General features: G+C 57.2%; 2 protein-coding genes across 2 annotated transcripts; one reads left to right on the plus strand and one right to left on the minus strand.

Annotated features, from left to right (window-relative positions):
• Positions 1-1,063: 1,063 nt before the first annotated feature.
• Positions 1,064-2,736, minus strand: VDAG_03443 (Ran1-like protein kinase; the record flags this gene model as incomplete). The annotated part of the gene is made up of 2 exons (XM_009657308.1): positions 1,064-1,938; positions 2,040-2,736. 2 exons carry the CDS (start codon positions 2,734-2,736, stop codon positions 1,064-1,066), a joined length of 1,572 nt encoding a protein of 523 aa, XP_009655603.1.
• Positions 2,737-10,017: 7,281 nt separating this feature from the next.
• Positions 10,018-10,827, plus strand: VDAG_03444 (uncharacterized protein). The gene is made up of 2 exons (XM_009657309.1): positions 10,018-10,086; positions 10,151-10,827. Exons 1-2 carry the CDS (start codon positions 10,043-10,045, stop codon positions 10,428-10,430), a joined length of 324 nt encoding a protein of 107 aa, XP_009655604.1. The 5' UTR covers positions 10,018-10,042; the 3' UTR covers positions 10,431-10,827.
• Positions 10,828-12,678: the final 1,851 nt, after the last annotated feature.

Consider the following 12,678-nt stretch of genomic DNA (forward strand, 5'->3'; position numbering starts at 1 on the left):
TGGTAGCATTCAGGGCCCAAAGTTTTACCAAGACTGCTCATGCCTCCTGTGTTTGAAAAGCGAAACTTGACTTGTCACTTTCGTCCGTCAGACACATTCATCAGAGTAATTCGTACAATGTTGGAGATGACGAGCATCTGGGCTCAAGAATTCTTCTCTACGTGGTATCTTCCATCAAGGCTTTCCCGCTCTGCCAACCACACCAGCCCGGCAGGCGCCATTCCCCTTCAAATGTTAACCGTCGCCCGTTTTCAGGCACGATCCAGTGTGAACCTGTAAGTGAACCTGTAGACACTCTTCCATGTCTCTGATGAAAATGTTGTCCCCCGCTCTAGGTCTGTTGATCAAAACCAAAAGCGAGCCCCATTGCGTTCCGAAAAAACTGAGTGACATGAGAAGAACCTCCTTCATAAAAAAAAAAAATGTCGGACCATCCCGGTCGACAAGGCGCCTCCCCACCTCCTGTGAAAGCACAAGGGGGATCAAAACAGAATGTCAAAAAACGCCTACTGCGCCTTTCCCATTCGCTTTCGTTTCATTTGTTTGGTTGGCCGTTAACATCCCGTGGCCGAATCTTTCCGGAAGAAATGTCCAAACTCCGCGCTGACAAGATACACCAATAAAAAAAGAATACAATATCAAAAAAAAAGACATAAGGGAATGGGTGGTGGCCTAGAAACAGAACTCCGCAGATGAGTTCCATGGGTCCGGTCCAGGTGTCCAAGGTTCGTGGTAGATACAAATTGGTGAATGTGATCCAAGGGGATCAAACGTGTGGGTGTCGCTGGTGTCGTGTTGACTTTTTGTGCTTTTGGAAACCGGCCAGGCTTTTTAGGTTTGAATCGTTTAAACGTATAATTTTGGAAGTCCAGGCGGATCGGATTGTCGAATCCAGCCATAGCAAAAGTGTGATGGGTAAAGAAAGTAACGTGTGGCGTTTGTGTCAAGGATGAGTCGTTTGTGTGGTGATTACCCTTTGTCCCGTTGTTCTCTGGTTCGTTCCATGTCTAGCAGTGCCAGCGGATTGGGTTCAGAAACGTATGGTCCATACAAGCAGGCAGATCTAGTAGCATCCCTGAGGAGCAAAGAGAGGAACCTGGTGGTGGAAAGGCACGTGCGGGTGGATCGCCGGCGCCTGCTGCACATACTTGACCATCTCCCACCAAAAGGGGAAGTAGGGCTTGGGAGGCGGTGCCGCGCATGCTGCCTGGTACTGGATCTGGTGTGCATGGACGGGCATCGGGACCTGGGGCATGGAGACTTGGGGCATGGGACCGGTGTAGTGTTGAGGCACAAACTCCTGTGTGGGGAAGAAGGACGGCGCCGGGGACTCTTCTGGTTCGTACGCATGGGGTGCTGGGCACTCGTGCGTCTCGTGTTGCGGCTGCTGCTGCTGCTCCTGAAGGAAGTCTTCGTCGAGGTCATCGATCGTCGAGCCGCTCGAGGTGAGCGAACCGTCATCGTCAGAGCAGATGGATCCCTCGTCAGAGGAAGAAGAGGCGGGGGAGAGGGTCATGTCGTAATCGTCATCCATGACGATGGCCTCCTCACCATCAACGTATTCAATGGGGTGGTGGATGAACTCTGGTGTGGCCACGGGGGAAACCTCGGGGACGTGCAGAGTCACAGGGGCGACAGCGGGAATGGTCAAGACCGAGCAGGCCTGGATCCGGGCGCGCAGCTCGGTGACGGTGATCCTCTGCTCGGGCTCGCGGGTGAAAATCCTTCCAAGGATGTCGTTCAGGTCGTCCGAGACGGGCAAGATGGACTTGAGGAACTCCTGGTTACGGGTGAAGGCCCGGTAGGTGGAATCCTCAAAGGAGGCCTGTTTCCATGGGTTGCGTCCACAGGTCAGGTTGACCAGAATCACGCCAAGGCTCCAGACATCATTGGGGGCGCAGAAGTAGTAGGGTCTCCGGGCAGAGTGGTCCAGGCATTCTAACAAGAGGGAGAAGAAACGTTAGTGGGGGTGCCGGGGCAAAAAGGAAAAGAAGACAAGGCACGGCATATGTCGGCCGAGGAAGGGAAGGTTAGCCTACCTGGGCTCATGTAGAAGGTCGAACCGCAGCCATAATCTTCGGATCGCTCCGAGGCGGTCGCCAGGCCGAAATCTGCGAGCTTCACGGTCTCTCCATGGTTCGACACAAGAATGTTCTCAGGCTTCAGGTCCCGGTGGTAGATTCCAAGAGCATGGCAGTGCTCGACGGCATCCAAGATTTGCAGGAATACGCTCTTGGCGAGTGCATCCTTTCCAACGTATTGGCCGCGCTCTGTAATGTTATAGAACAGGTCTCCTTCCGGGCAGTAGTCCAGGATCACATAGATGCAGTCTGGGTCGTCGACAATCTTCAGCATGGAGACAACGTTGGGGTGTGCCGAGGCGAGGTAGTGGAGGCGGATCTCCCGGTTCTGAAACGCAACCTGTCGCCTGTCCAAGGGAGTTCCGTCCTGGTTGAACTTGCTGAGGCACTTGACGGCATATTTGATGCCCGTTTTGACATCGACGGCCGAGTAGACCACGCCGTAGGCGCCAGTACCCAGGATGGTCGTCAGCTGGAGCTTGCCTTCGAGATACCTTCCCAACCGAGCCTCCGGGGTCAACGGGATGTAGCGTGCTTGGCAGTGTGGTGCTGTCGTGATGGGTTGTTGCAGGCCGCCGCACTTGTTGCTGTGATGATCTTCGTACACCGGCGAGGCGGGAGGGGTTGGGTATCCGTGTGCTGGTACATGCTGCATGTTATGCGATTTGTGGGGGTGTGGGAGTAGATCCTGGGAAGTCCAAACGGGGCGATGATTCCTTTCTCTGGAGCACTGTGTCGGTGGTGGGAACTTCTTCCGAAGGGGGGGAAAAGTCCTGACAGAGAAGAAAAAGGAAAAGCAGCAACGGGAATCCTTTCGGGTCCTTGGGGATGGATGGAGAGTAACAGAAACCAAAAGCAACAGTCCACGGGAGAGAAGAGTCCTTGGATTTCCTTGTGGGTCGTTATCGTTAACGTCGAGTAAACGAGTCAACAGACGGCGGAATGGGGGAGTGATGATGGCGTGAAGGGGCGAAGAGGAAGAGTCGATGTTGTTGTGGTAGAGGTCGAAGAGTTCGTTGGTGTCCAAGTCCTGGTCCAGGGAGATGGTTCGTGAGAGAGATGAGGAAAGTTGACCGAAGGGACAGGAGAGAAAGAGTGGTGGATGAGGTTCAAAAAGTAGTTCACCGCTGATGACGGGGTGGGATGCGAAGGTTGATATCGTCTCTCTCAATGAGCGAACGAGCGAACGAGAGGGAAACCAGGGGGGGCCAGTACGTACTCCGTGCTGCCCGTGTGAGCAGGGGTGGGTGCCTCTGTGCGTGCAAGTGAGTGAGCGTGTTACGGTACGTGGGTTGGTGGGCCGCGAGGCTTCCCAAGCACCATGGGCCAAGCAAGCACAGGCATCTCTCACTTTCCACACACAGACCACTTGTCTTCACTTTCGAAGGAAGACCCCGGTCGCCTTGGTCGTAGGTCGTGGGTCGTGGGTCGTGGGTCGTGGGTCGTGGGTCGTGGGTCGTGGGTCCGGCGCCGCAATGTTAGTGACATGGATGGCGGCCGCGGTGTCTTAGCGGTCGGTCCACTCATCCTGGAGCCTGCTATTCTTGTTTCGATCCGTCCAGCGGGCGGAGGAGTGGGTCACAAGAAGGCGAACGCATTGGTTAGATAGAGTTCCCCCCTAGCAGAATGATGGAGGGGAGGGGGTGTGCTCACCAGAGAGCTGGGGGGGGGGGGGCTGGGTGTGCATCTGAAGGGCAGAAGACACACCGACCAACAGATGGGCGCCTCGGAGACGTCAGGTATCCACCTTGACGCTACGCTCTGCTGCAAATATACGAGCTTGGGCAAGTTCGTAGAGGAGCGCGGCATCGTGACTGGCCACATTCGCTTTGCAAGGGGGGGGATGGAGGGGATGGAGGGGGGCGTGTGCGGCGAAAAATGCTGTCATTCGTTTCCTGGGCTTGTAACGCGACGCTCGCTCTGCCACATCCTCTCTGAAGCCAGCCACGAAAGGTGGGGATCAGCTCACCCAGGAGGATACTGATGCTGTTGCTGATGACTCGGACAGGCGAGAGAATGCTAGGCAGAGGGCGAGAGACGGTGCGTGCAGTGGCGGGAGCTGGCCTCGCTGTCGTCGAAAGCGAGGCGAGGACGGGTTTGACAGAGGCGGGACGATGAACAGTGCACAGACACATCCCTCGCTCTCCCCTCCCCTTGTTGGTCCAGGTATTTGGGGCGACTTCGAAACCATCCCTTCAACATCATCATCGTCATGGTTGGAAAGGGCCCCGTAGCCTGTTGCGGCACCGGTCAGATCCTCGTCCGGTGTAAATCGGCGGCTTTGAGAGACACCGGGGGACAGCCTGGGGTCATCCAGGATTGTGGCATTTGATGATGGCGACTTGGGCATGTCCCCAAACCCGCAAGCAAGCAACCCTTCTTTTTTGGGGGGGGTCGCGTGATGGCCTCGAAAAAAAGGACCCTTTATTGTCCCGCAAGCTACGCCTTGTCATCGTGATGGCAACGGCTGCCGAGGGAGGCCCGGCGCTTTGCTTTTCGGTGACTCAAACAAAACATTCAGCGTGAAAATGGGCTGCTCCTCGACGGTTGTGTGGTGTTACTTCTCATTGTCGTCGACTGATCACAAGCAGCCTGACCTAGCTCAGGCTGGCGGAGGAAACCTCGTGGCACTTGGCAGGCCGTTTGCATGAAAACGGCGTGCCGTCAAAAGCTTCACTGAGACCTCCTTCCAGCGTCCCAGACTTGTCGGAGTAGCAGAGGGTGTTCATGTTCGCAGCGAATTCCACTTCGGACTCGAAGCAGCCCCGGTCTTTTTTTTGCCTGTCGTTTCGCTGCAAACGTCTCGCCATCAGTCCTGGCCGAGAGTCTGTGTCACATCAAATCGTTGCCGTTTCGGCCTGTCAAGGATGGGACGGCGCCTGCATTATGCTACGATAGAGGCGCCGGCCTCTCGATTTTTCTTTCTCTGGCTTGCCTGTCCATCACTTGGTCGATCCAGGTTAGTGGGCTCGGCCACAGTTCATAGGCTGAAATCCCATTCCGTTGATGCAGCCTGTGCGGCGCGTCTACTTCGTAGTCACAAGTGTGCAGTGGCAAGCTGCGCGGCGAGGGAGGCGTCGTTGGCTCACATTGCGTCTCCCATGTGGTCGTGAGGTTGGCCTGATGGTGCACTCTGGGCGTTAAGAGAAATGACGGTGGTCGGTCGGTGTGTGAGGCGAACCCCAAGCATGCGCCCGATAGGATGGTCTGGGGGTCTTTTCGCAGAACGATAAAGAAACGACTGTGCAGAAAACCAAGGGACGCCAAGGGAGCCTTCAGATCGTCCAGTGGTGGCACCCAACGTGTTGTGCCTGGTCATACATTACCAGGATGCGATGCGAAGCCATGATCAGGGTGGCACCAGGGCGAGCGATCATGGGTCAGCACCAAGGGGGGGAAGGGTTGTCCTGGTTGGTCTGGGCTGTCTGACAAGGTGCGGTGCGTGATCCACCCAGGTTTTCGTGCATGTCGTCCTGCTGCAGCAGGGCGGCGAGGCGGAGGCAGAAGTGCCTGAGGCGCGCAGAGTCGGGCCAGCCCTGTATGTACATAGTATGTCTCGTTCTGCCCGTCATGTCGCCCATCCGTACCGACCCTGGATGCGCAGCCCGCCAATACAGCATGAAAGCGCCAGGTGACGAGATGGTGGGGTCAGAGGAGGCAGACGAAAGGCCCTCCTGGCTGCTGACGGCCGACCACCTCGGCTGGGCCACTCAGGTTCCATGCCACGCCTGTGGACGTCCGTGCTACTTGCCATGCCGTGATCCCTGCTTCTGCTGCTTCTTGTGCTTGTCAAAGGCAAGGCAAGGGAAGGGGGAGAGAGAGAGAGAGAGAGAGAAGGAGAGGAAGACGGGATAGGGAGCGGAGCGAGCGGGTCAGCGGCGCACAGGGCAGCGTTGCACAACAGTGGGCGTGATGGAGAAGCCGATGACAGGACTCCGCTGCCGTGTGTGGCTTTTCGACTCAAGAAGTGAGGCTGTCGATGTGCCAAGTAGGGTAGGTATTGGGAGCAGAAGCTCCACCGGGGGGCCAATGAGGCTGCTGACTGTGCTCGGGCCAGGCCAATGGGGGCGGCCTCGGGCGAGCTGTGCTGCTGCTTGCTGCTTGCTTGCTGCTGCTTGCTGGTGCAGACGGAGCGCCCATGATGGTGCTCCCCGTGCGCCCGTCGCATTGGCCGTTCCCGTTGTGCACGTCGATCTTGGATGATTGGCCGTCGCTGCCGTAGCCGTAGCCGTCGTCGAGATTCGAGGTCCAGTGTCGACATGGGCTCCGGTACTCGATCACGAGCTGGCCCCACGGCCAGGCAGGGAGAATGGGTCCTAACAGGCCTGGCCTGGCCTGACCTCGTTCCTGCTGATGTTGTTGTTGCTGTTGCTGTTGCTGTTGTCGTGTGTCATGGGGTTTGTTTCGTAACTCGGCTCGGGAATGTAACTTTGGGGCGCTCGAACGAGATTGAGAGATTCTCGAGGCTGACTAGAACAGGCGGTCGATAATCTCCGCGATGCGGTGCCTGTGCGTGCCGCCGTGGAGCAATGACGGACAAGCATCCCAGTTGGGGACGTGTACCGTGCCATGAGGCGGGCGTGCAATGTGCCGTGCTGGTTGTCAGCGAAAGGAAGGGTAGGGTCTTGGTCTCCTTGGAGGACGTAACGTGAGCAAGGGCTGGAATGTCTCAGAGCGTTGATGACAAGGATCGTACATGATGACCAAAGTGGGTTTGATCTTCCCAACCCACGGAAGGGGAATCTTCCCACCCGAAGGGAGAGGGAATGTTCGAAGGCCGATGAATGAGTGCCCAGAAGTTGCTGCCTTAATGCCACGGGGCAGAGCCTTTCAGGCATGAAGAAGCTCGAACCACCCCGAATGGCGGTCAAGATTTCGACGATATGCATTTAGACCGAATTCAGCCTAGCGCCCTTAGCCGAGATCTGATCTTGACAACAGGGCCACTGAATCATGGCCAGTCAACTCCTTCGAACACGTCGAAATCTCCCGAACCCTTGCAAGCCTTTACCCCCCCCCCTCGAACTCGAACTCGAACAAGCAACAAGCATCTGGCCCGAAGCATCCAAGACGCTTTCTGGTGCCGCCGACCGATACTCTTCAATCGTCTTCTGATGCTTTGCATACCAAAAGTCTCAGCTCGAACAAGCCTGCTACAGTAGGGCGGGAACAGACCTTCGGATCGAGATGGAGGCCCCTTGCTTTTGACGATGGGAATACTGTACATGCGTCTGGCCCATTTCTGCAGAACTGTCACTATTCTCGTTGCAGACAGCCACAGCCACCAATCAGTTGCACCAGTACAGTATGCATCACCGAAGGAGACGGGCCTATTCAGCGCACAGGCGCCTCTGCTACCAAGCAAGCGATGGCTGGCCCCTAACTAGCCAAGCTCCCGCTTCGCTTGCCGACTATTGACATCTGGCGCGATGCTCGCAGCGGCTTGAGCGGCCGCCGACATGTCTCTCCTGAACCTTCTGACTGCCGGCTATTGCGTCAAGCGAGCCTCGCTGGGGCCGATCGCTGGTGCATCTCTCCACGTCCGGGTCCGCGACTGGCCCGAGAGTCTGCCTCCGGACTGGCGACCTGAACTGCCTCACCGACCGCTCGATAGTCTCCGGTGGATCTATCGAATCCAGGTGTCCTGTGTTTATTCACACACACACACACTCTCTCTCTCTCTCTCTCGCTGTCTGGTATACACATTTCACTGTCTTGCTAGCCTGAGCTTAATGCTAGCTCCGTGTCACAAGGGAGCATTTGCTTTTTCCCATGTGTGCTGATGCACATTTGCATATTTCACAGTACACATTTGCGCAGAGTCCGTCCCAAAAACGCCCGCACGCGTCCAGCGACATTCTTCGGGCAGTTCAGCTGGGCCGTCAACATGTCATGCAGCGTTACAGAGGCGCATCCCCGACACTCTCGGCCCCCACAAACCGCCATGCTCGAAAGGACGGTGTGAGCATCCTAGACGATAACATCCAATAGCACTTTCTCGCCCCCTCTCTCTCCCATACAGTCCTGAAGTGTGCCACTCACCGTCCAAATCGACCATTGCCCGCATGCTACGAATCGATAGAACACCTTGTGACTCCTGCCGGACCGCCCCATGGGCGCTGTTGTCGATGTATGCACAGAAGTGGCCTCAGCGCTGAAATTACATTGTTACAGACTCATTTGCCCGCTACACACCCCTCTCTGGGGCGGGACATTGGACCACCACTCAACAACCGGCACGGCGCTCCGTCCCGAGTGGTCGCCATGCCTCGTCTGCCCTGCTCACTTGTCAGGTCGCGCCACAAACGCTGACAGCTTGGCGTCCTAGTGCAGGTGTTGCGCGCCTGGCGCGGGACAGAGTGAGAGAGAGAGAGACACACACAGCATACCTTCACGGCGCCATGATGCAGTCTTGACAAACTCCCGAGACGGCACGGGCACCGAGACAAATCACCCCAACTTTCGCAGGCTTGTTGCTTTTTACTGTACCTCTCCGACATGCAAGCGCCAGAAGCTCAGCGCACGACGCATCGCATGTTGATGCTCCGAGCCAAGGGTCCGAGACCCCCCATCAAGAGGCCTGAGACCGATGAGGCTGGGCCGCTGGACGGGCGTAGGACGGCACACAACACAGGCGGCTGGGAGGGGTGAAAAAGCATTCAAACGCCCATCGTACGCCGGATCGACGAGATCGTGGAACTTTGACGTGTCAGCCGCCGTCCAAAGGAGAAGGAACAAACTTCACCGTTGACCGACCTCCCCCTCCTTTGCAAAAGTGGCCAGGGCTGACAGCGCCCTGTCCTCGTCGGTCCACCCTTTGATCTCATGTTGGCCTGTCCGCAACACGCCTCAAACATACCACTTCGGCCGGAGGCGTCAGTCTGTTTATGCGATCTGGCGCCCCTGCCCTGGCCCTCCAGGTTTAATTTTCAAACAAGGCTGCACGCTCTGAAAATCACGACGGAGCATCGTCTTGGATCCATGTTGGTCCCAGAGTGTCAAAAACATTAGATGGCCAGTCCGTCGGCGAATCCTCTACCGGGAACCACGTCGCATTCGCGCTTTCGAACATGAGGCCTGAAATAAGCCGATGTGACAAGGCATAAAAGCACGAGGCGACTGGGGGTCTGGTCTGAGACCTCTCGTCCCCAATCAGCAAGATGGGCAGACTTCCCTCACCGACGTGGAGCTGCAGCGGGACGCGAGCGAAGGTGCGAAGGTTCTAGGGATTCAATAGTGCGGGCCACTGCCCCCCTCCGATCTGGCCCCCCAGTGGTACTGCTGCATCACCACATGGCACGGCGTCTTGGGCGTGCTGGGGGTTTCGAACAAAAGGGCGAGGAAAGAGAATACCACGCTGTGAGTGCGGCCTTACGATGGAACGCAGGCGTCACACTACCTGGTCAAATGGGGGAAGAAACCCTGGCGATCACGTTGCCATCATTTCTTTTGCCCTGGGTTTTGCTTTTCTCGCGGGACATTGTCTCGGAGCGACAGTACAGTTGGGCAGGGAGACTGGTCGCTCAACCCGCTCACATCACTGCCGGAGCCTTGGCAAGACCACCAGCGCCAAGACCAAGCAAAGCACCATATGTACACGGTCGTCAGTCGAGGAGGCGTCTACCTACTGGCCTGCGGGCGTCGAAGCGACCGTTGAGCAATCCGCAGGGAGAGCTGATCCCGTGACCACGTCACTGGCACCTGGCGGGGGATCGCTGGCTCAATGGGATGTGATGTGTTGGCGTCTTGGGGGTTTGTTCGTTGGTGCGAGGCGGCACGTTCCATCACACCAGGGCCCGGCCAGCCTACCATCACCAACACAATACACGATCGACCGCACTATTGGGGTCCTGATACGGGGTTTCGGTGGGGGGGGGTCCCAACCAGAGTCGCAACCGGGACTCAATCTCCCACGCCGACTCACCCGTAGTGCTACTTCAGCTCAGCCGCCTAGGTTGGTGATGCAACTGCGCGTTTGCAACTGCGGACACGGGCTAGAACTCAGGTGAGCCGAGCTAGAACAATGAGCCCGCTTCAATTTTGCCTGAAGTTGACGATCGTGATTGAAGGGCGGCTCATTTGACAGCGACCAATCCACAGGGCGCAGCGTCCTTCGCACACACACATAGACAGAGGCACGAGCACCACTCACACTACCGAGCCCATCCCAATAACGCGGAGCGCCTTGCGTGGGCTGCCAATGCACACCCAGGACACCCACTCACACCTCGTCAGCCGGACCAGAGAGCCTGCACAACCGAAACGCCCGGCCCTTCCCCTCCGGCTCGCCGGGACATGACATCAAGTGCAGCCGGCGCAACGCCGCTCTTCGCCCGGGTGGGCAGGTGACTCCAGCACAGGCGCATTGATCTCTGGGGTGAAGCATTCAGTACGTCTCATTTTTTTTATTTTTATTTTTTTGCAACCCGCTTGCCTCCCTGAACTTGCACATCGCGATCGAGGATCACCAGGCATGGGTCCTCGAGAGTGTGAGGGAAAAAATTCAAAGGTCCCCTCGGGTGTGTCTTGATCTTCGCTCTGACGTCTAGCGAGTCGGAGCGGCTGGTGGGCTGGGTTGTGCTATTCGCCGTCGCTTCGTCGAGCGCCCGCCAAGCGCTCTCGTCCGATGATGCGCGAAACATGCTGGGTTGGATCAGCTTCTCTTCATGAGACAGATGGCTTTCTCACCCCATCCGCCGTGCCTTGTGTCCAGTCATCCGATGCGGGTTTCGAATGCTGCTGAACGTGCACGCTGTGCTTTCGTCGTCTCCACCTCCTCCCTGGGTTGCGAGGTGTCTCTTGTCTGTGCCACGGCGACGGCGACGGCGACGGCTACGGCTACTACGTCACTGGCGAGGCCGTGCTATTGATCACCGCGTGTGTGCATGAGGGTAGGGATGTTATTATCCAGAGATGCATCAATTATGTCTGTCTAAACCCCGTCTATAGTGTTTTGTTTGTAGATCAGTATGTCACTCTAGGCCGCATAAATTGCCACCGCCCGATGAACCACAGTCCGATGGTGAGGATTGAACCGTTCCGGAGCCAGTGACCCCGTTGCAGGCCATTTCGCCTCATCGCAACCCCGTTTCCCGCTTCTGTCGGTTGCGCGGCCTGCCGTGTGCTTGTAGTACAGACTTACGCGGGCCGCCTCGCGCACCAAAACAATGCGGCTCTCCATCTGGGAGATACATCTTTCCAGCCTGGTCCATCTGCGTTAACGTGATTGCTGCCTTGCGCTTCTGCCTGGTATTCCCGTCACTCGCGCACATATTCGTGATACCGACGTGCCGTCGAGTGGTACAGCCGGACGAACTGCAGATGGGGCGTTGGGCGTGTGCTCCTCGTCGAAAGTGAAGGAATCTGAGCCTCCCCGGCCAGACTCGCACAAGCACGGCGTCGAGCTGGTCCTGCATGCGGCTCGCCGGGGGTCGTAGATGGCAGTCGCTGCCGACGTTGAAACAGTAAGCAGTCGATGTAAGCGGCAATAGTATGTTTGTTTGAACCTGCAAAACAAGTCACTAATTCTACTATTCGGATCATGTTTCAAGTAGAATCTTGTCTGGATTGTTTGTGTCTGTATGAACTCTCAATCATGCTAGCAACTTCAAGCTCCTGATATCAAACTCCAACGCGACAAGACATTCCGCGACGAAAACCCACGTGAGGATATCGTACAGACTGCCGTCCCACCGTCTCCTGCGCGTGCCACATCCCGTCGTTCGCCCCAGCAAAGCGCCCGTCCCACCTCGTCAGCCGCCTCTGCGACCAAGTCGTGATACCTGGCCATGCTGGGGCACGCGAACGGTGCAACGATGGGGTCATGAGAGTTCACCACAGCCTCCCTGGCGCCCGGATCTTCAGGACTGCATGCTCCGTCTGTGACGGGGTGTGTTTATCGAGGCGAATCGTCCTCCAGAGGTCTTTCTGTGCGGACTTTGGCCCTTGGAACTTTGTCCTTGCAGAGATTCACCAGCCGCTCGGCCTGTGTGCAGGCCAGGAGACGGTGTCGTGTTTGGCCCCCCCGAGGTCGCGAAGAACCTGGTTCCGCCGAGCAGGCTGGCTGCATCGGCAAGTCAGGAAAGCGTCACATTCGGACGGCGGCACCATACGCCGTGTGGAAGCATAGAATAGGCCTTCCACCGGCATCGTCGCCGGCTCTGTGGCGGAGTGCAGGCTTCATATCCATCGAGGCTTAGCGTTTTCATCTCATGCAAGCAGGGATGCCATGCGCGCAACACTCAAGGTGATGCACTGGGCTATCCTCCCATTCTAAAGCCGAGTCATTTCGAAAAAATAAGTTTATTACTGCTATCCAGCAGTACCAACTCTAACCTAGACATCTAACCCGATCACGATTCGTATCATGATGCATGCGGGGCGCTCCATGCAGTCAGCCCCCCCCCCCCCCCCCCCCGCTCCCCGGCGGGGGTGGGAGAGGTGTGGGAAGAGGGGTAACAAGAAGGAGGATGAGGTCTTTCCCGCCCCCCGATGGTTGTAGTGGCGGAGCCGCCCTATCATTTTTGGTGGAAGTCACGCTCAGGAAGGAGGGGTGCGCGGGAACGTCCCCTTGCACATAATCTATGCCAAGCTCCTG

The sequence above is a fragment of the Verticillium dahliae genome, genomic scaffold (assembly GCF_000150675.1).
Source record: "Verticillium dahliae VdLs.17 supercont1.5 genomic scaffold, whole genome shotgun sequence".
NCBI classification, from domain to species: Eukaryota; Fungi; Ascomycota; class Sordariomycetes; order Glomerellales; family Plectosphaerellaceae; genus Verticillium; species Verticillium dahliae.

Excerpts from the sequence above, each read along its gene's own strand:
- VDAG_03444 (XM_009657309.1), top strand. The coding sequence starts at position 10,043 with ATGCAACTGCGCGTTTGCAACTGCGGACACGGGCTAGAACTCAG. Across the intron at positions 10,087-10,150 it reads GGACACGGGCTAGAACTCAG|GGCGGCTCATTTGACAGCGA; the intron begins GTGAGCCGAGCT and ends TCGTGATTGAAG.